This window comes from Amia ocellicauda, chromosome 10, assembly GCF_036373705.1.
Source record: "Amia ocellicauda isolate fAmiCal2 chromosome 10, fAmiCal2.hap1, whole genome shotgun sequence".
Classification (NCBI taxonomy): domain Eukaryota; kingdom Metazoa; phylum Chordata; class Actinopteri; order Amiiformes; family Amiidae; genus Amia; species Amia ocellicauda.
The window spans coordinates 34,694,085-34,720,745 of record NC_089859.1 but is presented as its reverse complement, the minus strand read 5'-3'; the positions used below and the strand labels follow the sequence as shown (position 1 = coordinate 34,720,745).

At 36.8% G+C, this 26,661-nt stretch overlaps 1 protein-coding gene across 1 annotated transcript in view; it reads left to right on the top strand.

Moving 5' to 3' along the window:
- Positions 1-26,661, top strand: part of LOC136760539 (carboxypeptidase Q) — a 168,237-nt gene that overhangs the window by 128,123 nt on the left and 13,453 nt on the right. Inside the window, exons 6-7 of the mRNA XM_066715976.1 lie at positions 9,954-10,045; positions 18,126-18,327. Of these exons, the coding sequence (XP_066572073.1) occupies positions 9,954-10,045; positions 18,126-18,327 (294 nt within the window). The remainder of the gene's footprint in view (positions 1-9,953; positions 10,046-18,125; positions 18,328-26,661) is intronic.

The window sequence follows — 26,661 nt, the reverse complement described above, 5'->3', positions numbered from 1 at the left end:
GTATCCATTGATGTTCATGTTCAAAAATATCAACAATATCAACAGCTCAAGTTAAGCTTTGACTGTTGTCTTACATCCAGGTACCACTGAGTGATTTGTCTTAGCATAACTGCTTACAGTTTATCTGCCATACAGCATCATAAAGTAACTTGCTCACCCACACTCAATCAGCTGAAGGCAACTTTTAAGAGAAATAGTGATAAAGATTTGAACAGCCATGGCTCTATAATATGTGTAAATGGTAGTAGAAAAACTAACAATATACATTTCAATCTGTGCAACTGTGCTTTTGGGCAATGTAAATAACACTTTACACTCAGTCCCATTGTGTTCAAAATAACTCTAGCATAAGTATAGCCAGGTGCAATCTAGAGACTTTGGGCTTTCAGATTATACCAAGATCTGACGCGGTGTGGAAAAATTGACTTGCACAGTAGGAAAATTTTTTTATTTGGGTTCAAGGATTCCAATTTTTAATAAATAAAAAAGAAATGACTAATAACACATTTTCAACCAGTTTGTCTTTAAAGTTGTAGTTTGACTAGTACTTCTAGAATACATTTTTCTTTTTATGTTTAATAAAAACCATAACTTTCTTAATTCATAATTCAAAATTATGCTATTATTTATCTTGAAAAAAGGTGATAGTGTTGTAATATAGTGTGTCTAATCATGATCAACAGTGCAGAAACTGATTCTGCAGTTTGTATGCTTTCATTTGAATGGTGCACATGCTAGTGTCCCTTTTGCGTGCATTTTCTGGTACAAATTGTCTCAAAACCTTTTGGCATATGATAGGTTCTTCCAAATGCACATTATTCCTTCATTTCTTATGCTATTTTCACCCACCCACTTTCACTTTGCCACTGCTTTCATTGCTGCTACACTGCTTTTCAATATCATATCAATATCTTTCTCACTACCTGACCATTTTGGAAGCCACTCCAGGAAAGCTTGTCTCCTCCCTGTTTGCAGCTCCTGATATTTTTAAGTTAATACAGCCAGAAGTGGAGCTGCGATATTCAGCGCTATGAGTCTCTCGCAACTCTGCATGCAACATTTTTGACAATGTGCTGACAACATAAAGGTATGAGATGACTCATCCAAAAACTTCTAAAATGTAGTTACATATGCCATTTCAATATGTGACGAACCTGGACCCAGCTTTCTTGTTTGAAATGAATTAATTAAGGAAGACCAGTTTTGATAAGGAAGACCAGAAAGAATTAAGGAAGGTTTTGGAACAATTGCCAATGACCATGAAGAACAAAAAACAAAACAATACATTTTGCAGAAACATGTAAAACATTAGCACATTTAATTATCGAAACACAATATCTGTTTCAATAAGACCTGGAAATTGCATCTTCTGTATTTTTCAAGGTTTCATATTAGACAGACATTTCACAGTATTAATGATCCCACAAACTGCTGATTTTGCATTAATATATATTACGCAATTAATAATTTACCAGAATAATATGGCCCTTGATAAATTGTCTAGTCTCTCAGGAGAATATATCAAAATAAATTGCAAAATGTGCTACCACTAGCAGTTCTCTTCAGAAAAGATAAAGTCCAGTATCACATTCATTTCAGGGTATTAAAAATGGAAATATAGATTAAATTAATTAGTTTTTTTTTCTTTTGTGCTGAGTATCTGAAATAGATGATGATTAAGAATGCCTGAGATTCAACTGAGGAGCCAAGTGTATTTAGGCCCTTACATTTGGAGTGACCTTAGTATGTACTGACATTAACTTATTTGCTCATAATGTTTATTATGAACCAAATCAAACTAGAGTATCGTTTAATTTTGAGTAAAGACATTGGAACACATCTCTTTGACCGTGTCTTATAGACTGTAATGGAAGGCCATTAAAATGGAGGAAAACAAACATATTACTACATTTAAAGAGCTTTGAATAAATATTAATTTTAAAGATAATATTATTATTATTATTATTATTATTATTATTATTATTATTATTATTATTATTATTATTATTATTATTAATAATAATAATAATAATAATAATATGGCAAAGAAAATGTGTATATATAAAACATAAGTAAACATTTAGCATTTAGCTTCAGACTTGAATAAAGGCTTCAGTATATGCAATAATCCACATCTGTAATTCTATATGTGCTGTTTTGGGATTTTCCATTTGTCAGTTTTTATGGGAGATTTGTAGATTTTAACAAATTTAGGCCTCTCTTTAAATCATTCCTTACTACACAGGTTCTGCAGCCAGTTGCATAAAACATCTTGGGCATTGTAAAGCTTAATAAATACAGCAAGTTTTCTCCTAACTAGTGTATTGACTTCAATGTGCTAAGCTAACGGCACACTTCAATTCAAAGAACATCCCTTGGAAAACTATGGGGGCAAATCTCATTAAAGATGTATTATGAGACTGTCCTGTTATCTTTCAAGTCGGAAGCACTGCCCAGATAGGTAATAAGTGAAGACAAAATACAGTTAAGTCCTAGGTATGTGCTGAAGGAAGGCAGGGCATAGGAGAAGAAGCAGTAAAACAGTAGAAGTTCCAACGATATATAAGTAAGCAGGACCAAAAAGAACCATAGTTACATAAAGTGCATAATGACAAATGTGCTGAACAGCTCAAGAAAATAATCTGCTATAGTATAGGTACAGTCTGAACAGATGTGTTTTGAGTAATCGCTGGAAGGTGGTGCAGTCTTGACCACAGTGGAAGGTAGTTCCACCACTTAGTGGTGAGGATTGAAAATCCCCAGGCTTTGGAAGAAGGGAAGCAAATATGTTTAGGGGTAAAGTTAGTCTTCTGGTGCAGGAGGACCAGAGATGTCTGGAGGGAGTGTAAGGAGAGATGAGAGTCTTGAGTGTAGCTAGCTGCAGTCTGGTCAAAGCCTCTCTGCCTGTTCTTGGGACCTTTGACATGAAACTTTGTTCAGCTCTTTATTTTCCACCATCAACCCCAGTGAATGTATGTAGGGGGAGGGGGGTAGCACTGGCAAAGTGTTGTCCGGGAAGGTGGATGCACAAATGAAGTGTGGTCCAGGGGAGGGGAATGCTGCCGAGGTAATTTGTTTTATATGTAAATTTCGGCCATTCTCTCACGACCTCATTTGCATGTCAGGCGACCCCAAGTTTGAGAATCGCTGCATTACATGAAACATGCAGCCAAAACATCATGGTCCAGATCTTCAAAAGGTTTGCACACCACTCAGAGGAGTGTGCACATTGTGACTGAAATACAATAAATAAATAAATAAACAGACAAATAAATACATATTTGAACCCCATTATAGGTGAAGATATGCTGAAAGGGTGTACCGGCCTTGGCACACATTTGTGGAGCTCAGCAATGAGCAAAATGGTATCAGGTATCAAGGTATCATCTCAACAGAGACATGCTGAATTATCTGTGTCACATGCTGCATAATGACCTGGCCAGAATAAACCTGCATAGCGCTGCATTATCCCTACAGCTGATAGTGTCTGTCTGTGTATGTGTCCTGGCTACCAGGACCTTCCAGACAGTAGCATATGATACAGTGGGCATCACCCAGTCTGACGTGTCCCACCACCTTCATCGGGTCTTAACCTTGTTGCTGCGACATGCTGAGGAACACATTCAATTCCACAGTACCAGAGCAAGCGGGGAGGAGATACCTGCTGTGGGATGATAGGTGTCATTGACTGCACCCACGTCGATATCCGGGCACATACAAGGGTGGAAGCAGCTGCCTTTATTAACCAAAAGGGCAACTCCTCCCTCAACATACAGGTTGTTTGAGATGCAACAGGTCACATCATCAATGTCCATCTGGCATCAGTCCAGACTGTGCAGTGCATTAGAGTCTTGACGCATCCCGAATGCATAACTCCTCATTAAGTAGTGTACACCTCTATGTTACTGTCCTGAACACACACAAAAGATACTCTTGGCAGCGCTCCTTCCATACAGCATATCTCCTGAGAACATGGCTTATTACACCGGTACTTAGACCTGTGTCTGCTGCAGAGAGGGCATACAATAAGGCTCATACACGTAGTATTGCAGTACAAACACAATATTGTGGATGTAGTAGTAATAAATATTACCCAATGCCCATAATTGTCTGTATGTGTGTAGGCCTTTTTAGTTTTCCTACCTCAGCAGTCATTGTAACATTAGGACTACATGGATCAGTATGCATTAGTACGTGCCATTGTATATAACTGAGTGCTTTCTGTATGTACTACATACACATATATTGCAGGATAATACGCATACACAGAATCAAACATAATGCTGTTATGTATGTTACTACTGCTGTGTGTCCAACATTAATGTGTCTAGAGGTGCTACTTCAGTGGTGTGTATAAGAGTATAAGTAGACAATACAGAATGTCCATAATGCATATATACACACCCAGGTCTTGATTGCCTGATTCCATGCCACCCTCCACTGCATGGATGGAAAGGGGCCACAAAGAGGCAGCCATCGCCTGCTCCTTGGGGTGCAGTGGTGGCTTGGAGGGGGGTCCTCCACCAGTGCCTTACTGCTCCCACCTCTCCAGCACACAGCCTTCATTCATCCACCTGCAGAGTTGTGTTCCTTTAATGCTGTGGCTCTATTAATATATGGTAATGACTCAATAATTAGAAAATTGAGATACAAATGTATTCCGGGGTTGATAATATAGATGCCCAAAGCGCAATGAAATTTGAATTGCATGAAAGTTCTAATTCAACCAAATATACCAATATTTGCGCAATATTTGTGGGGCGCATTAATCCAATAACTGCACACTGCTGGCTCAAACAATGGGAAAACATTTCCACTGTTGTTATAACAGAATGTATTTTTCTCAATGGGTTTTCATTGTATTCTATTACTTTTGACTTGTTTCAAACATATTTAACAAGTTCCATTAACTTTTATATAGAAAAGGCTAAAATTCTATTTATATAGACATTTGGGCAAGACTTATTTGAGGGAAGTTTCCTCAAGCTAGTTCATAAACCTATACAAGTAGCCCTGTATAGAGAGTGAATAGGACTGAAGGGCTGTAGATGTGCACTGTAAGAGATAAATTAGGTAGCATTAGATGCAGTAATGCCTGGGCTAGGTGAACAGTTATTATTACATTCAGTTTTTATACTTTCAAAATTATTATTTTATTTTGGCCTACCGAGCCATTTTTATTTTTTAAAGTAGTTCATAAAAGCTCCTATTGTGTAACTGCCTATTAAATCTGTCTCTCTCCCTCCAGTCCATGTCGAGCATGAAGTGTTCATGTAGCATGTATCTGTGGTAGGCAATATTTTGGGTCGTTATAAAAAACAGAACAAAACACAATTTGTAGCATCTCTTCCCCCACATCTTCTATCCAGTGCTCATAATCCGACACCTACAGACAACAGCAAAATCTTGATATTCACATCTGGTGATGAGATTTCTTCACAGGTTATTACAGTTGTCAAGACTGAGCCTCATCTGAGCTGCCTGTCTTCATAAGAGCCTTCTGGATAACCCCTGTCAATCTTTGTCACTTGCTCCATTTCAGCATTAAAAAAAAAAAGAAGTAAATATAGTTAATACCACTCGGGAATTGCTTTTCTGAAATCTCCTTTGCGGCTGTGGTGTTTGGAGATCAGAGGAGGTTTACTGTTCAGCTCTGCTGGTCGGGGTTATGCAGGGGCCCAAGCCTCTGGCACCTCAGCTCTATTACTCCATCAGCTTAACAAATTACATCATCCCCCATCTGTTTGCTTCAGCGAGTGGGTGCTATGTTTAATCCTGCGGCTGCCTCACTTTTAAAACTATGTTTTTTTTTATTATTATTTTCCTTAGTCAAGTTTGTTTATGTACATGTAAGACATGTAGGTAGAGTTTGGTAAAATCATGGAGGATGAGCAGTCAATAACAGCATGAATTTAGCAGATGACCCATCAAAGAGTTTGCCATATTTTTGTCTTATTTATCTATGTACAGTTTGTCAAAAATAGTTTGAAATAATACCAATAGACTTGTAACAATATTTGTACACTACCAAGAGCACGATATATTTTTAACATTCTCATTTTTATAACTGTGTTTTCACGTTTGTCTTTCAATACAGTTTTGTTGTTCTTCTTTTTTTCATTTAAAGTAGACATTTAAAGTATCTTTCTTCTTCCCTGTTGTAAAACTATGATGCAGATTGCAACTAACAAACTTGAACCCTATTTGAGTTTTTACTAATAAGTAGCAGAACGTGGCTTCTTACATTAAATTAAACCATGAACAAAGTACAAGTATATAATTAGTAATTTCCAGATAGGTGTAAGCTTTGATTTGGTATAGGCTTTTTACACAATCTGAAAAACTCCACATTAGAATGGTATAAACAAAATGGGAACCAAACAAAACCATAAAATACTTCATACATAACACAAGTATGATTGATTCATCATGCCTTTTGTATTGTCAAGCCATAAGGTGAGAGAGGTACTTTATTGCTGGATTAAGCAAAAACAATCAAGCTAGGATACATATACATTTTGTAGTGCTTTGTCCACATTGGAAAGTATCCAGCGCCAAAAGGTTAACATAATCATTTCTAAATATATGCAATATAATAAATGTTAAACCTTAAACAAATAGTGTGAAATGGAAAACACAGAATTTCTGTTATGCTAATAGGTGATTTATTATTTATATATATCGTCATCATCATCATCATCATCATCACCTTATTTTTTCATCCAGGTCATGCCAGCAAAGCTTCTGATTTCATCTTGGCACTGTCAACGTAGTATTTTTTTCATCTCTTGGGATCATTTTTTTTTACTTTTTTTTGTTTGTTCTTTTTGCAATGTGTCCATCCTATTGCCATTTTAACATCTTCACTCTTGCAATTCTGTCACATACCTTTGTAATATAAAGAAGTAACCTCGATGATATCTATCTATCTATCTATCTATCTATCTATCTATCTATCTATCTATCTATCTATCTATCTGTCTGTCTGGACACCCACATATTAATACAGATAGGTTTATACAGGCACCAACAAATAGTTTGTTTGTTTCCAATCTGGGGTACCTTGTTCTGGGAATTTAACACAGAGAGAATACCTGATTGTGGAAAACCAAAGTGTAATGTTCTGATGAAGGCAAACTTGAATTGCTTTAACATTTTTGTTTGCTGACTATTTAAATGTGAATGTACAAGAATAAAAATAAGAAAACATCTTCAAAGCGAATACAGATCTGGATCTGTCCAAGGGAGTTGCTGTTCCTTTCCTTCTGTACTTTTCCAAAGTCAGGTATTCTTTCTCTCTCTCTCTCTCTCTCTCTCTCTATATATATATATATATATATATATCCACATAAAGAGTGCGTTTTTGAAAAAAAATATAGGGTGGGATAAATTTTGCAAGAGTGGGTGGGTTGGGTTGTGGCAGTGCTTGTGTTTTAATATAGTGTAGCGATCCTGAAGCATCACTAAGGGGATTGATGCAGTAAGGTAATTGCACAGTGGTGCGGGAAACCAAGGTTCAAATCTACTTGCTGGAAACCACCAGGATGTCACAATACTATTTTTTGGTACTTTGTTTCTCAATGTTCACGCATTTGTTTCGCCAGACTGCAAATATACCAGCAGGAAGCCATTAAATAATATATAGGAATCACTGCAGAAAGCCAATAGTCAAGTTTTGACCATTTATTTAGTCTTGTTTCATTAACGCATTTCCATCTAGTATAGGTAGGCTAGGCTTTTCTTCACAAAAAATCCTAACTGGTTTTCTTAACCTAGGCTAACTTCATGGACAGTTCTGACGTATACAACAATGAAGAACAGCTTAGAAGAAGCACAATTTCAAAAGAGAAGGAAATAATTTGTCAGTTAACACTGTAATTAGCCCTATTACAATTAAAGAAACATAACCTAAAGAAACATACATAATATAAAAAATAAATAATTTTCTGTGTTTAGGCAGCATTAGGATATCTGTATGTTAATATGATCTGTGTTAAACATTTGCGTAAAACATATATTTAGCAATATAATATTTTTTTTTTAATGGAAAACATGACATGCTAAACAGCCAAGGCCAAGCTAATTTTCATTATGCTACTTGATCTTGGAAAATGTAACAGAAGCTATAGCTTCAGAGAGCCAGTAAAAAAAACTGTGAATGAGGACGTGATGCAATTTCAAAAGTGACAGGGGCAGGTCACAGCACAATTGCCACAGCAAAAAAAAAAAAAAAAAAAAAAAAGTCCAAATAAGCACAGTTGAGAAGATTTATATTTACTGTACTGTACTGAAATTACTTTTTAAATTCTGAGACTGAATGTACAAAGGCAGATCAGAATTGGGGATATACCGTGTTCCCACCAGAGATAAAATATAATGACCAGACCAATATAATGACCAGGAAGACCAGATTAGAGTTTGCCATAAAACATTTAAAGAACGCTGTACAGTTCTGGAACAACATCCTATGGACAGATGAGACAAAGATCAACTTGTACCAGAATGATGGGAAGAGAAGAGCATGGAGAAGGGAAGGAACTGCTCATGATCTGAAGCATACCACCTCATCTGTGAAGCATGTTATGGCATGGGCATGTATGGCTGCCAAGGGAACTGGTTCCCTTGTATTTATTGATGATGTGACTGCTGACAAAAGCAGCAGGATGAATTCTGAAGTGTTTAATATTATCTGCTCAAATTCAGCCAAATGCATCAAAACTCATTGGACGGCTTCACAGTACAGATGGACAATGACCCGAAGCATACTGCAAAAGCAACCCAAGACTTTTTTAAGGCGAAGTAGTGGAATGTTCTGCAATGGCCAAGTCAGTCACCTGACCTGAATCCAACTGAGCATGCATTTCACTTGCTGAAGGCAATACGCCCCAAGAACAAGCAGGAACTAAAGACAGCTGCAGTACAGGTCTGGCAGAGCATCACCAGGGAAGAAACCAAGTATTGAAACTCACAATTTAAGTAATGATTGTTAGTTTGTCCAAATACTTTTGAGCCTCTTAAATTGGGGGGACCACGTTTACAAATTGGGTGTAATTCCTACACCGTTCACCCAATTTGGATGTAACTACCCTCAAATTAAAGATGAAAGTCTACACTTGAAGCATATCTTTGTTTCCTTTTAAATCCATTGTGGTGGCATACAGAGCCAAAATGATGACAATTGTGACACTGTCCAAATATTTATGGACCTAACTGTAGATATAATATTATCTTATATATAAAAAAGCCTGTGTGAGATATGTCTCAGGTAATTTCATTTGCTAATTTGGCATCTATCTACAGAAAACGTATTCCCTAATCTTAGAAATGGTGGGTGGCATCTGTACTGCCCACTGGTATTAATCTACCCACATCATTCACATAATTCACTCTTCATATCCAAAGCCAGAGTATGGGGCAGCCTGCAGTATTCTACACTAAAAAAACCTTATTATAGGCAATTCATTTGTATTGAGAATAATACGATATTTTCATTGAAATATAAGAAAACTTTGCCTGTTATTAGAATAGATTTAGATGTTTAATTTATTTTTTTTATTGTAAAGGATTGGGTAGGTTAATCATATTGTATTATCTACTTGGAACACAAAACCTGCAAGCAGACATGATTAAGGCAGTGAGGTTCTTTTGAGCTTATGTTGCCCAAGTTAAGTAAAGGTGCTGAGACTTTTGCAAAAAAAAATATTTCCTAGTTTTTAGTATAATCTTTAAACAATTATCTTATCCCATTGACAGATATTTCTTTAAAAATATTGAAATGTTCTGGCTTGATGTACATTTTAACATAGGCCTACTGATTTTTTACACTGTATTGACACTGCTATGGGCCAAAACAAAATAAAAAATACTTGCAATAATGATAAAAAATGAAAACTTGCAAAATGTATATCTTAAAAAAATTGAACAAAAAAAAAAATATTTTTAATTCCCACAAGGCCTGCGCCCAAAGAGAACCCTACGGATGGTGTTGTGGACAGCAGAGGAGCAGGGAGGCATTGGAGCAAATCAATACTATCAGCTTCACAAGGTATGGAAATTTTAATATAAATGGTAATGCTTAAAATTACATGACATATTTCATAGGAAGCAGAAAGTAACAAGCTTTGAATATCTATAGGGTGGCCATTTTGCTTTAAATTACAGAAAAAGTGGACAGTTGAGGTGTTAATAAATTAGCCATTTAAACTGCACTATTTAGTATTTTAAAATAAATCACAGGAAGAAACAAGGATAATGTGAATTTACAAAATTGCGATACAGATAATGGTTGGTATGGTCTAAGGGTAAGTTTATAAGTTGTTCTGAGAGCTTTTTGTTCAAGGTTTTGTTGTTTGGTGAGCATTATATTGAGTAATTTATTGAAAGTATTCAGAATAATTAGTTTTAGTGGTCAAATTAGGGTTACATTTGAGTTGCTTTTCATCTGACTTCTCTCAATAATTTATCTTTGGATATAATAAGCAGCTTTAGACAGGTCTACAACATATTTTCCAACAGACTACACCTTTTCAGCAGTGGGAAGTAAGAGTATATTTTCTTATGAGTGAAGCGTCTGTGGAACATTATGCATTTCCCATTGTATTACAGATCTGTATGATCTTTCACTATGCTTATAGCTTGATTTATGTCAGGAATACAAAACATGTCTACAAATATTATATTTATGTTATCGATTGCTTAAAGGTGAAAATTATATCTTGAGAATATGCAGATACTGTCCCTGCATAAAATAAGCACCTTTCTGTACCATTATCTGTAAGCATGAAGTTTTTAAACATGAAGATTGTATACTTGATGAGTGAAACATGTCTGGCTGCATCCCAAACCCTCTCTCTCAGCCTCATTTGACATCATAACCAGCTTGAACCAAGTAAATGGATTGCATTCTATTCTAGTACATATCCAGCCTTTTGTATGATTTATTGGAACAGTGTCTGGATATTGGATTATGAAAAACAACGCACTGCACTTTGATAATAGCCATTTCAAAGACAAATGAGGGCAATATTTTATATGCAGTTTATTAAATGGAAGAAATGTACCATGATTCAACCAAATAATGGGTTTTGTCACTGTGTAGGCTGGAAGAGGACAAATGGAAGATTGATTGTGCTGTATTTTCCACTAAAATACAAGTTTGTGTTCTTTGCTAACACCTGGGTTTATCATGGCATTCATTGTGTTTCTTTGGGTGAGGCAACGCAAGATCCCTTCTGATTTATTTGTTTTTCTCGTTTACCTCTCACTGACAGGAACGTTTTTTTACACTTAATGTAGAACCACTGAGGAGGCCTTAAATATTACCCTTCCTAATATTTTTATTAGAACAACACTGGTATATGTCCAAACATGCTCACTTACCACTTCAACATGAAACCTCACAAGCAGATGTTCAAATAAAAGGCACACTATTTATGGTTTTAAAACAGTAGGTGATGCTCAAAGTCATGTGGAAACCATCTTTCTTTTGCCAAACTAGTGCTAGGCCTCCTTATTTCACAGTACCAGTAAGGGATTGTTCTGCAATAAAACAAATCATTAAATTCCTAAATAATTAATAAAGACATGTGATAGGGGGTTAACAGCTAATGCCGAGGTGCCCTGCCTGGGCCCATTATTGAACAACATTAAACATTTTCTATTGTTAAAGTTGTCGTAAATACTTGAAATGAAAGTGTTTCTGCTAATAACAAGTTCCCTGTGATAAAGCATTCCATGCTCTCTTGCTAAATAGAGTAACAGAATATGGTGCTACTCAAAGCACAATTCAAAATTAGGCTACATTTCAGTTCCTTAGCCTTTTACATTTGATTGCATGTATTTGCCTTTTGCCATTAAGATGTTTAAACAATCCAAATGGTTACATTTAAATATGTTAAATTCTTAGTACAGTCTAGGTGTTGTATTTCCTTTTGTAGCTTGGTTACTTCAAATAGGATAACAGAATAGGATAATCTTCTGCCATCTTTAGTCATTTGGTTTAAAACAAAGTAGATCATTGCTATGGAAGTGAGTGGTATTATTTGATAAAAAAAAATCACTTTATAAAAAATGAAGCCTTAGGTTTATCAACCACACTAGGCAAGCTTAGACATGTATAATATAAATAATTCACATTCTTCAGTCCTCACAGATAATGCTTAATAAAAGCAATCTATGGTGATAATTAACCTAGTCAGAATTTCACAACATCATCAAAAAAGCACAAAGCACAAAAAAATATTATACAAGAGTGAAAAATATACTTTCCTAGACAGCTATTGGAAGGCAACCAAGGACTTGGCATAATATTTTTTTTCTTCCATGGCAAATGCATATTTAGTTTAATGAAACTGAGATTTCTGTTTTCAGCTGATGAAATTCCAACTAAAGCAGCTTGTAAAATACCAGTTGAGAAGCTCTGGTTCTACTTAACCACAAACAACAACTTTGAAGGCTTAACCAATTTCACCACAAAACTAGTAAATATACACATGATGTTTCATAGAAATGACTAGTTTGTTTGGTATTAGGTTCTTTTGTTTTGTTTTATTAAACAGCTGGTGAAATACAGATGCATTATTAGGGAATCAGACTATATTAGTGTCAACCAAAAGCTTATTATTGTAAACAACAAGGTTCTTTAAAATTGTGACTGTTGACAGTATGATATATACTTTCATATTCAGTATCTAATCTTGATAATTGCACAGTGATTATTTGTTATAAGACGTTTTAAAGGTAGCATCTGATTTGAAAAGTAGGTAATCTTGTAAGTCAGTTATACACTCACCTAAAGGATTATTAGGAACACCTGTTCAATTTCTCATTAATGCAATTATCTAACCAACCAATCACATGGCAGTTGCTTCAATGAATTTAGGGGTGTGGTCCTGGTCAAGACAATCTCCTGAACTCCAAACTGAATGTCTGAATGGGAAAGAAAGGTGATTTAAGCAATTTTGAGCGTGGCATGGTTGTTGATGCCAGACGGGCCGGTCTGAGTATTTCACAATCTGCTCAGTTACTGGGATTTTCACGCACAACCATTTCTAGGGTTTACAAAGAATGGTGTGAAAAGGGAAAAACATCCAGTATGCGGCAGTCCTGTGGGCGAAAATGCCTTGTTGATGCTAGAGGTCAGAGGAGAATGGGCCGACTGATTCAAGCTGATAGAAGAGCAACTTTGACTGAAATAACCACTCATTACAACCGAGGTATGCAGCAAAGCATTTGTGAAGCCACAAAATGTACAACCTTGAGGCGGATGGGCTACAACAGCAGAAGACCCCACCGGGTACCACTCATCTCCACTACAAATAGGAAAAAGAGGCTACAATTTGCACAAGCTCACCAAAATTGGACAGCTGAAGACTGGAAAAATGTTGCCTGGTCTGATGAGTCTCGATTTCTGTTGAGACATTCAGATGGTAGAGTCAGAATTTGGCGTAAACAGAATGAGAACATGGATCCATCATGCCTTGTTACCACTGTGCAGGCTGGTGGTGGTGGTGTAATGGTGTGGGGGATGTTTTCTTGGCACACTTTAGGCCCCTTAGTGCCAATTGGGCATTGTTTAAATGCCACGGCCTACCTGAGCATTGTCTCTGACCATGTCCATCCCTTTATGACCACCATGTACCCATCCTCTGATGGCTACTTCCAGCAGGATAATGCACCATGTCACAAAGGTCGAATCATTTCAAATTGGTTTCTTGAACATGACAATGAGTTCACTGTACTAAACTGGCCCCCACAGTCACCAGATCTCAACCCAATAGAGCATCTTTGGGATGTGGTGGAACGGGAGCTTCGTGCCCTGGATGTGCATCCCACAAATCTCCATCAACTGCAAGATGCTATCCTATCAATATGGGCCAACATTTCTAAAGAATGCTTTCAGCACCTTGTTGAATCAATGCCACGTAGAATTAAGGCAGTTCTGAAGGCGAAAGGGGGTCAAACACAGTATTAGTATGGTGTTCCTAATAATCCTTTAGGTGAGTGTATGTTAGGGGGATGAGACCAGTCAGAAACCATTGAATTTGGGCCCAAGCAATAGTTACTTGAAATTTAAAAAGATATCTTGTAAAAGCAGTGAATCAAAGATTGTGCATCCTGTGTGTAAACCAAAGCCCTTATAACAGAAAATGAACCCCACAAAATCTTACCTACAGTATATGTGTGAATGCAATTTTCCCCAACTGTCATTTCAAAATAGCAGCCACCTACACCTGATCCAGACACTACACCCTGCTAAAGAGGAAATGCCATTTCTGACTATAGGGATAACTAATGACACCAGCCACTTGAATTGCTGATAGCTCTGCACTGGGCATTATGTGACATTAAAGAAGCATTCAGGTGACATATTTAACAGTTTGTGCAGTGAAATCTGTGCATGAGTGAAAAGGTCACATTGAGAGGCACTTACATGACAAGATCTGTCTAAAGGTAAGTGCCTCTTCAGGATAGTACAACAAAATTAAGATGTTGCATAATTCCAAAATATATCAAACTTATATATGTTATTCACTTGCATTGTATTACATTTATAAACTAGAAGTTGCATGCAACTTTTAAGGCTTCCATGTTGTATCAGTAGGTTTCAGATTTGAACAGGCATTTGTAGTTTAAGTGCATTTGTTGTTAAATGTATAATTTTCAATTCAAATCCACTGTAGTATACATTTGAGGTTTTCAATCTTTTGTCACTTGAAGTGTGTACTTCAATGTCAGTGAGGTATAATATTAATTTCTTGATTGCATGCATCAATCTTGTAAGGTACCATTATTAGGGAATCAGACTATATTAGTGTCAACCAAAAGCTTATTATTGTAAACAACAAGGTTCTTTAAAATTGTGACTGTTGACAGTATGATATATACTTTCATATTCAGTATCTAATCTTGATAATTGCACAGTGATTATTTGTTATAAGACGTTTTAAAGGTAGCATCTGATTTGAAAAGTAGGTAATCTTGTAAGTCAGTTATACACTCACCTAAAGGATTATTAGGAACACCTGTTCAATTTCTCATTAACGCAATTATCTAATCAACCAATCACATGGCAGTTGCTTCAATGCATTTAGGGGTGTGGTCCTGGTCAAGACAATCTCCTGAACTCCAAACTGAATGTCTGAATGGGAAAGAAAGGTGATTTAAGCAATTTTGAGCGTGGCATGGTTGTTGATGCCAGACGGGCCGGTCTGAGTATTTCACAATCTGCTCAGTTACTGGGATTTTCACGCACAACCATTTCTAGGGTTTACAAAGAATGGTGTGAAAAGGGAAAAACATCCAGTATGCGGCAGTCCTGTGGGCGAAAATGCCTTGTTGATGCTAGAGGTCAGAGGAGAATGGGCCGACTGATTCAAGCTGATAGAAGAGCAACTTTGACTGAAATAACCACTCGTTACAACCGAGGTATGCAGCAAAGCATTTGTGAAGCCACAAAATGTACAACCTTGAGGCGGATGGGCTACAACAGCAGAAGACCCCACCGGGTACCACTCATCTCCACTACAAATAGGAAAAAGAGGCTACAATTTGCACAAGCTCACCAAAATTGGACAGCTGAAGACTGGAAAAATGTTGCCTGGTCTGATGAGGTTTTCAATCTTTTGTCACTTGAAGTGTGTACTTCAATGTCAGTGAGGTATAATATTAATTTCTTGATTGCATGCATCAATCTTGTAAGGTACCATTGTATTTTTCACTTAATTCTAGCATATATGTGAAGTTTGCTTTGTGTCATTCAAGATGCAGAATGCAATTACCAAGTTTGAACACATGATGGAGGTAGAGGTCTACATAAGGAATGTCATGATGTGACAGCTGTCATTTTGGTTGGTGTACAAGCAGCCAGGTTTTTTGACCTATCAACTTGGCTTCATCAACTTTGACAGATCTTTCTTCTAGTTTAATCACTGACAATTTAAGTTCATTAGGCTATAGTTCTGAAGATATTTGCTGTCATAAGTGACATAATGTAACAGAATTTAGTGAAGTTTTGAATTTTGCTGATAGGTTATTCTGGGGTCAATATCATGCTTTTGTTAATATGTGTATTTTGCATTCATGCACACTGATTTTCTTGTGGCTGCCATGTTGTTGAACACAGTCACTTGTCTCTTACAGATGTGATAGAATGCAGTGTCTATGTAATACATGCAAAGTTTCATGTTTCATCAGTTGTCATTTTTGCACGCGGACACATGTTAAATCCAACATTACGGCTAAACCGTGTACCCCACAAACTTCATTCTCTGGTTTTCTCTTCAAGGCAGAGGCATACACACATGTGCAGAGTTTCATATGTGTACTGCATTCCAGTGTCCAGGAAATGTGTAACTTGTCTGAAGCGGAGCGTACGTTTTTTTTCATTGGCCCACAGCACATGTTTTTTACTGGGGCAACTCGCCTTTAACAACCTTGGTAGTACTCTGTAGTACTGTCATGCATACCAATTTGTGGCACAGTGGGTATAAGTGTCTTGGAGGAGAAGGCACCAAAGCTTGAATCAGAAAACGCAGCCTGGCGGACAAAGCGTGAGACCGAGCAACTTCTGATGAACAAGCGTAACAGTAGGCCATAAGGTATGCATGTGTATGAAGTTGCATATGCATGTGTCCTTTGGTTTTGGAGAAGAAGATTTTTGTAGCATTTCACAATTTCGACACTCATCGCAACATGGCGGCGGCACCATGTGACCGACACGTGTAGTTTTCACTGCATTTGTAGGTATAAGATGTGTCTACAACACTTGCGAGTTTCGTGAGTTTTCATGCATGTATGAGTGTTTTAGGGGCATTAGAAGTTTTGGCGGAATAAAAAAAAATAAAAATAAAAAATAATAATAATAAAAATCCTAACAGAAACAATAGGCTTCCAGCACTTCGTGCATGGAAGCCTAATAATAATAAAAATCCTAACAAAAACAACAGGATTCCAGCACTTCGTGCATGGAAGCCTAATAATAAAAATCCTAACATAAACAATAGGCTTCCAGCACTTCGTGCATGGAAGCCTAATTATTAAAATTGAGGTGCAGAATGTGAACTTTGTTGATATAATTGATTTGTCGATTGTGAAATCAGTGTCTGAGCCTTTTGTGCATTGTGTAACTTGCGTCCCATTTCAAATAGTTCCAGTCTAATATTTCTCTCATCTGTCTCTTCAGGTTGTGTGACATGAATCTGGCTCACTGCTCAAGCACATTAAATTATAAAACAAATATTCTATTAGGCTATTAATGGTACAGGGCTCATAGAAAGCAAATCAGCAAAGATCTTAGTTTTTTGGAATTAACTATGAGAAAACTTTCTTTCCACCAGATTAATCACTTGCCTTTTGCGAGCTTTGATTTCTGAAGGGTTAAAAATTTAGTAATTTGGTAAATTAATTGCAAATAAGATCAACAAAAATTATTGTATATATGTAAATAGCATGCAGGGATCTGCACAAAATTGTGTTTTGGATTATGCCTAGACTCAGGATTGTCTGCATTGAATTGAATCAGACAGTCCCACTCACGTCACATATTTTCTGTAACCCAGAAATGACAAAGGATCACCTTTTTCCCAGAAATCTCAAAATGAAGATTTACAGTGTGCCCAGGTCTTACCCAGCTGCAGATTTTAAATTATCCAGCATAAATTGACACACGCTGATCACATATTCATTGGCAACATCATCCTATGACTGGCAAGAGTAACTAATTATTATAATTCTGTTGTTTCATTTTTGGAACGTATTGGAAAACGCAGGCCTACAAAATCACTGGCATTACAATATGTAGCTCTGTTTCTTTTAATCTTTCTTGCTGGTATGAGGTGCGATGTGTAATATGCTGTGGAGGCATTTACTAAAACTATGTTTGTTTAAATCAGTCTCTTCTTTTTTGGCTAATTAATTTTATCCTCTCTGAAAAGGTGTTGGACAGATACCTCATACTATCACAGGATGTCATCTTTTGAGTTATATAACTACACACAAGTGACCTTACACCTGGTTTTGACTGACAGCAGTGCAATTAAAAGTTCGGAGAGTCTCTATGTGCAACACCTTTGAACTCATCAGAGTTTTCTTTTGACATGTAATCTTTTCTTTGCTCATATTTTCAGGTAAACATCTCAAACTTTGACCTGGTCATGGAGTCTGACCTGGGCACCTTTTCCCCACTTGGCATTCAGTTTACTGGCAACAATGAATCCAAGGCCATCATGAAGGAGGTTATGAAGCTGCTGAAGCCTATTAATGCAACAGGGCTGGTCAATCACGGGGAGGGCACTGATATTAACATGTGGATGCAGGCTGGTGTACCAGGTAGGTCAACATATAGGTGCTTCCAAACTGGGCACTCTTTGTATTCCTTTTTTGTTTTTTCCCCATCAGCTTTCTGTACTACAGCTAAAAGACACAACAAGATGTGCTATTATTATTATTATTATTATTATAATTGTCATATATTTGTATTACATGTGATTTTATAATAATTAAATACAATGCTTATATTATACATATTATTAATTTATTTGTATTTTAAATATATTATTTTGTTTTATATTTTATATTTTATGTCTGCTGAAAATCTTAGCCAAAGGCTATATTATCCATTCTCTAAAAACAAACAAAAAAACAGTTTTTTGTAAATGATTTATGCCCATTTATATCTGCATTCCCATTGAAAAATGCAGATAATAGGGACTGTAATGAAGGTCAATGTAGCTGAGAAAAGATGAGAGAAACAAGAAAATTGAGCTCATATCACTTAAATTGATCATTGTATGTGGTGAAAAAAACTATTTAAAGTATCTGGGACCATTATGATGTGTCTTTGCCTGAGAGAAATATGAAATTGAAGCAGCTGAAAATATTAAACTAATAAAACATAGGTTTTTGAAACAATCACAGGTAAACTGGAACAGCAGGAACACGGTGATTTTCAATTGAAACAATGAACTTGTCTGTATTAGATGTGCACCTAGACAGCAATAATCCTTAGAGAACAATTAGTTCTAACTTTTATTCCAGCCACTCATCTGAAATAGGAGTATTTAGTTGAATGTTCATTTTCTGTACAAGCATGATACAAAAAAATGGGGCACTTCAATTAAACATTTGAAGTAACACATAGTGACATGTAATGATATATATTTTTAGAAGTTCTTTAGTTGCTAAATCCACTTAATCCATATACTGATAATTACTTCTCCTTTTCAGAGATCATTGTTTAATCTATATATGTATTTTAAGGATCTTTTCTGAAAGTATGAGTTTCACAGGCAAAGCATACCATTTATTTATTTGAGGTGTGTTGTCAAATTGTGGGTATTTGATTTGTAATGTTTCATACATTAGCCCTTTCCTAGGAACATGGCAATGTAATGTCCCAAAGAAGGCAAACTGAAACCGTCAACAATTTCTGAGAACAATCTTTAATTGCTGGACCACCTGAATCATGTTAAACATGCAGTCAGTCTGCTGAATAATGACATTTGTTTGTGAATATAACACAGATTCAACCAAATAAGGGAATCAGTTCATTTCAAGAAGCATCTAGAAATCTGATGAACTCTAAATTGTACCATATCACAAGAACAATAAAGGACTTGTGGATTTGACACAGTGGTTTTAAGTTGTAGTCGTAGGATTCAAGTTTAGGTTAAAGTGTAGAATTTATGTTAAAATGTAAATTAGTGCTGTGACCTTCCGCTGATAAATCCGACAAATTTGTGTCCAAAACGAGATAATGTAATGTGTTGTTTTTTAAGTGATTTGACTAGACAAGTAAGGTAAATTAATTATTAATTTATAACTGATGTGTAGATACAATATGTAATATAATTTTGTAGAATGATAAACCTGTGCCATCAAACGGTAAAATATTGCATTATCAAAGAATTTCTAATTACTTTGCTTACTTTGTTATTCAGGTGCTGTTTCCCATCTCTGCTAAAAGTATTGTTTTGACATTACACTTTCTCATAATTCTTGGTTGATTAACAGTGACAAATACCATTTTTGAAAAAGTAAATGTATTGAAAATGGCAGTAATTGTCTTCAGCACTTAGACTAATCCACTTTTTTTTGTGTGTGGGGGGGGGGGGCTTCCAAGTGTCATAGAAATAATATTTGTGCCTGCAGTGCATGCTACACTACTACAGGTTACAGTAAGCTGATCATGAATCTTGCTTGTGCCATTGCTGGATTTGACTGGTATTTCCCAGAGGGTGGCCCACAATTGGCTGATCACACCAAGCCGTCTGGGCATAATGAGATTCTCCATCTTCGTGTGATCCTTGTGGCTTCTAAGGCACCTGCAAGTTTTGGATGTTGGCTGGGCTGTCTTTATCAAGTCCTCCAATTGGTGTGTCAGGCATTCTGCAGTGCGAATAAAGGGCTTTGACAGCATGCTCATAGAAGTATGTGTGCTTTGTCTCACCCCCCCGGAAGAAACAGAGTTTGTAGCGATGAACAGAGTTCAGTAATTGGTGAATCCGTATCAGGGTGAAAGAGGAGGGAAAATAATGGGAAATTCTGAATTTATATGGAGTGTTATATGAAGTGTTCTTAATACAGTTTGGGCATTTCTGATTTTATTGCACTATGTAATCAGTTGTTAGAACAGTTGTCATTTTGGAGTGAATTAAAACGTGGTGTACATGTGTAAAATTAAGGTTTTTATTTCCTCTCATACGGAGCACTATAAGATGATTTATGTTGACATAAATTTAGAGGAATTCCATCCTCTTTATTCTAAACATGTTTTGATAGCTTCCTTTTGACATGTCAGCAAAATGGTTTGCCTCAACCTGTTTACTGCCTATTTTCTTGGTTCATAATATGTTCATAATTTAAGGATAGTAATAGTACTAAAATACACTCCATGTTTTGGATTAATTAGACAGAACCAAATATTTGCTTTCTCAATAGTTTTCACATTTTCACACTTCGTATATTTTAATTCCTTCAGAAAATTTCCTAAATTCCATTATCTGAATAATATGAACTATTACTAGAAAGAAATACTAATATTATTTGAATGTAATAATTTGAATATGTTTGAGATATGAGAAGCAGAATAAGATACCTCACATATGCAAGCCATAGCAACAGCTTTATAAAGACATGAACACAGCACAGAGCTATTTTTTTTATATCTCCGAAGATGGTTAGGCTGAGGTGTTTATGTGTACCTGGCTTATGAATGTTATACTATATGAGATATTCATATATAACTAAAGATAACTGGGTAATTTTTTAAACAGGAAGTAGCTGTCAGGAATGAAAAATGTTCTGTCACCATCCAGTCAATAAAATTAGGCTTTGTGAATGGGAATCTATCTGTAAAAGATAGCTGAACACAGCAGAAATACTTTTAGCTGGCTGTAAGACCCAAAGGGTTGTCTGCCTATTTGTCATTCAGAGCGTCTTTTGATCTGATTTATCACAGATACAGAATGAAAGTAACATAAGGATGTGGCGACTGACGCCACAGATCTACAGTTGTTCACATTTGTGTGCTGTTTTAAAAATTCCTATAATGAAAAACAGTGAACTATCCATAAGTATTCCTTAAGGAACTCCACTTTTTTCTTGTGCACCTTTTAATGGGAATGTTCTATACTTACGAAGGAACACAATTAATTAACCAGGGAGGTTAAACGCATACAAACTGCTGAAATATGTGTGTTAAAGTATGGGTGGTTAGCAGTAAAGTAGTCATAGTTGTTGGACTTTTCATGTTGTAACTAATAGGTAAAGTCTTTCATAGTGATTACACAGTGACATTACTTTACCAGGGCCACTGTTTTATGGTAATTAATAATACTTAAATAAATAAATAATAAAAAAGTCTCTCCAAAATTCTGAATAGTGTGGGTTAAATACACACTGTCTATTAATATCTACAAGATACTAATTATGTTCCTAGACCTAATAATACCCCCCTTTCCCTGTAAATGAAACATTAAACCTGGAGGTACAGAAGGCTGTTATATAAGTAATACTATATTAAGTATATAAGTGCCTTGTTAAAGTGAAGTCAATGCTTTAAATATGCATTTGGTTCCAAATGATGTCCACTTTGAAATGCTGTCCAGAGATTTTAGATGAATCTAGATAGGGATTTACAGAAAAAACTGAGAGTTTGGGATGTCAGTTTTGCTGCCTTGAATGCTTTTGTGGTGGTGGTAATTAGGTGTATTTTGTTCCTTGAGATCAACAAAGTGCCATCTATTTAAGCATCAGAATATTAAAAAAGGTACTGAAGTGTGCTTGGGGAACATTGTTTTGATTATTCAGGCTTTCAGCAAGGCGGTACTCACCAGCCAAATTAAATGATGCAAACATTTAATTTAGAAACCTGTCATATTTGGATTAATCATTCCCATAGCAGTAGCAGTTGGAAATGTACATATGTCCCTTACATGCCTAGACAGGGAATCATTAACCTGTCAGAAAATGTACACAGGCAGATTCATGGCCTAGATCAGGATGAGCAACAACTGCACATCAAATAATAATGATAAACTTAAATATTTACATTGAGGCTGAAACTTAAGCTGTCTCTGCATGAATTAATATCATCAATAACTGCTTTCTGATTCTCAGAGGAACACAGCTGAAGTTGTACTTTTTTTCTCTTTTCATATTGACAGGCAACTTTCACATACAAAGCAACACAGAAAATAACCATGCATACATACATACATACACATAGCCTATTGATTCTAATGATTGTTTTCAATGTAATGTGAGAATGATAGTCAATTTATGTTGTAGCTGTTCATGTTGTCCATGTTGATTATTATGTCTAATGGCATGGTCCAAATATACTGTATGTTTTTGATTAATGATCCACATATGAACCTTGGCTGATTTATTTTCATTTCAGTTCATTGCCTTATTTAGGGGGTGATGTATTCTTTTAGAATTAGCTCCTTAAACAAGTGTTTTATACTTAACAAATGGAATAACTGTGGTATGAAGTGTGGCTGTTGCTGTACAACACTTCATCACAGGTAGAAAACTAGTTTAGGGAGAATTCATTATTGACTAGTAGCACAGCATGTTTGTGAGTAGAATAATAATGTACAAAATAGGTCTGTCTTATAACTCATGGACATTTTTTATGTGGGGTGTAAATGTTCACCTCTTGAAGAAATAAGGTGCCCTTTACTTAATTTAAAAAGTTTGCTCAGGAAGAGTGGGCCAAACTACCTGCTAACAGGTGCAGAAGTCTCATTGAGAGCTACAGAAAACATTTTATTTTAGTGATTGCCTCTAAAGGTTGCGCAACAAAATATTAGGTTGAGGGTCCCATCATTTTTGTCCATGCCATTTTCATTTGTTTTATTATTTACAATATTATGTTGAAAAACAAAATCAAAAGCAAATTTCTATTAAATATGGAATAAACAATGGTGGATGCCAATTACTTTTGTCAATTTTAAGTTATTTCAGAGGAAATTCTTCATTTTTTGTGGAAGGGTACCAACAAATTATATATATACAGTGGGGGAAAAAAGTATTTGATCCCCTGCTGATTTTGTACGTTTGCCCACTGACAAAGAAATGATAGGTAGGTGTATTTTAACAGTGAGAGACAGAATAACAACAAAAAAATCCAGAAAAATGCATTTCAAAAAAGTTATACATTGATTTGCATGTTAATGAGGGAAATAAGTATTTGACCCCTTTGACTTAGTACTTGGTGGCAAAACCCTTGTTGGCAATCACAGAGGTCAGACATTTCTTGTAGTTGGCCACCAGGTTGGTACACATCTCAGGAGGGATTTTGTCCCACTCCTCTTTGCAGATCCTTTCCAAGTCATTAAGGTTTCGAGGCTGACGTTTGGCAACTCGAAACTTCAGCTCCCTCCACAGATTTTCTATGAGATTAAGGTCTGGAGACTGGCTAGGCCACTCCAGGACCTTAATGTGCTTCTTCTTGAGCCACTCCTTTGTTGCCTTGGCTGTGTGTTTTGGGTCTTTGTCATGCTGGAATACCATCCACGACCCATTTTCAATGCCCTGGCTGAGGGAAGGAGGTTCTCACCCAAGATTTGACGGTACATGGCCCCATCCATCATCCCTATGATGCGGTGCAGTTGTCCTGTCCCCTTAGCAGAAAAACACCCCAAAAGCATAATGTTTCCACCTCCATGTTTGACGGTGGGGATGGTGTTCTTGGGGTCATTCCTCCTCCTCCAAACACGGCGAGTTGAGTTGATGCCAAAGAGCTCGATTTTGGTCTCATCTGACCACAACACTTTCACCTAGTTCTCCTCTGAATCATTCAGATGTTCATTGGCAAACTTCAGACGGGCCTGTACATGTGCTTTCTTGAGCAGGGGCTCCTTGCGGGCGCTGCAGGATTTCAGTCCTTCACAGCGTAGTGCGTTACCAATTGTTTTCTTGGTGACTATGGTCCCAGCTGCCTTGAGATCATTAACAAGATCCTCCCGTGTAGTTCTGGGCTGATTCCTCACCGTTCTCATGATCATTGAAACTCCACGAGGTGAGATCTTGCATGGAGCCCCAGGCCGAGGGAGACTATTTTGTGTTTCTTCCATTTGCGAATAATCGCACCAACTGTTGTCACCTTCTCAACAAGCTGCTTGGCGATGGTCTTGTAGCCCATTCCAGCCTTGTGTAGGTCTACAATCTTGTCCCTGACATCCTTGGACAGCTCTTTGGTCTTGGCCATGGTGGACAGTTTTGAATCTGATTGTTTGATTCCTTCTGTGGACAGGTGTCTTTTATACAGCTCGATACCTGTATAAAAGACACCTGGGAGCCAGAAATCTTGCTGATTGATAGGGGATCAAATACTTATTTCCCTCATTAACATGCAAATCAATGTATAACTTTTTTGAAATGCATTTTTCTGGATTTTTTTGTTGTTATTCTGTCTCTCAGTGTTAAAATACACCTACCATTAAAATTATAGACTGATCATTTCTTTGTCAGTGGGCAAACGTACAAAATCAGCAGGGGATCAAATACTTTTTTCCCTCACTGTATATATAGTACTGTGCAAAAGTTTTAGGCAGGTAGGAAAAATGCTGTAAAGTAAGAATGCTTTCAGAAATAGACATAGATTCTATGTATCAATTAACTAAATGTGAATGTACAGAAGACAAATCTACATCAAATCCATATTTGGTGTGACCACCCTTTGCCTTCAAAACAGCATCAATTCTTCTAGGTACACTTGCACACAGTTTTTGAAGGAACTCGGCAGGTAGGTTGGCCCAAACATCTTGGAGAACTAACCACAGTTCTGCTGTGGATTTAGGCAGTCTCAGTTGCTTTTCCCTCTTCATGTAATCCCAGACAGACTCAATGATGTTGAGATCAGTGCTCTGTGGGGGCCATACCATCACTTCCAGGACTCCTTGTTCTTCTTTACGCTGAAGACAGTTCTTAATGACTGTCGCTGTATGTTTGGGGTTGTTGTCATGCTGCAGAATAAATGTGGGGCCAACCAGATGCCTCCCTGATGGTATTGCATGATGGATAAGTATCTGCCTGTACTTCTCAGCATTGAGGAGACCATTAATTCTGACCAAATCCCCAACTTCATTTGTAGAAATGTAGCCCTAAACCTGCAAGGAACCTCCACCATGCTTCACTGTTGCCTGCAGACACTCATTCATGTACCGCTCTCCAGCCCTTCGGTGAACAAACTGCCTTCTGCTACAGCCAAATATTTCAGATTTTGACTCATCAGTCCAGAGCAGCTGCTGCCATTTTTCTGCACCCCAGCTGTGTTATTATGCATAGTTGAGTCGCTTGGCCTTGTTGCCACGTCGGAGTTATGGCTTTTTGACCAGACTTCTCCAGACAGTAGATGGGTGTACCAGGGTCCCACTGTTTTCTGCCAGTTCTAAGCTGATGGCACTGCAGGACAACTTCCATTTGCGAATGGAATTAAGCATGATGTGTCTTTCATCTGCTGCATTAAGTTTCCTTGGCCGACCACTGCGTCTACGGTCCTCAACGTTGCCCGTTTCTTTGTGCTTCCTCAAAAGAGCTTGGACAGCACATCTGGAAACCCCTGTCTGCCTTGAAATTTCTGCCTGGGAGAGACCTTGCTAATGCAGTAGAATTGTGTCTTGTTGCTGTGCTCAGTCTTGCCATGGTGTATGACTTTTGACAGTAAACTGTCTTTAGCAACCTCACCTTGTTAGCTGAGTTTGGCTGTTCCTCACCCAGTTTTATTCCTCCTAGACAGCTGTTTCTGTTTCAGTTAATGATTGTGTTTCAACCTACATCTGGAATTGATGATCATTAGCACCTGTTTGGTATAATTGTTTAATCATACACCTGACTATATGCCTACAAAATCCCTGACATGAAGAATTGATGCTGTTTTGATGTAGATTGTTCTTCTGTTCACTCACTTTGCATTTAGTTAATTGATAAATATAATCTATTAACATGTCTATTTTTGAAAGCATTCTTACTTTACAGCATTTTTTCACACCTGCCAAAAACTTTTGCACAGTACTGTTCCTGCTTGTTCTTGGGACGTTTTACCTTCAGTTTTGCCTTAGAATCAGAGATATAGCAAAAACATTAGGTGTGGCCAAATCAACTATTTGGTATATTCTTAAAAAGAAAGAACACACTGGTGAGCTCAGGAACACC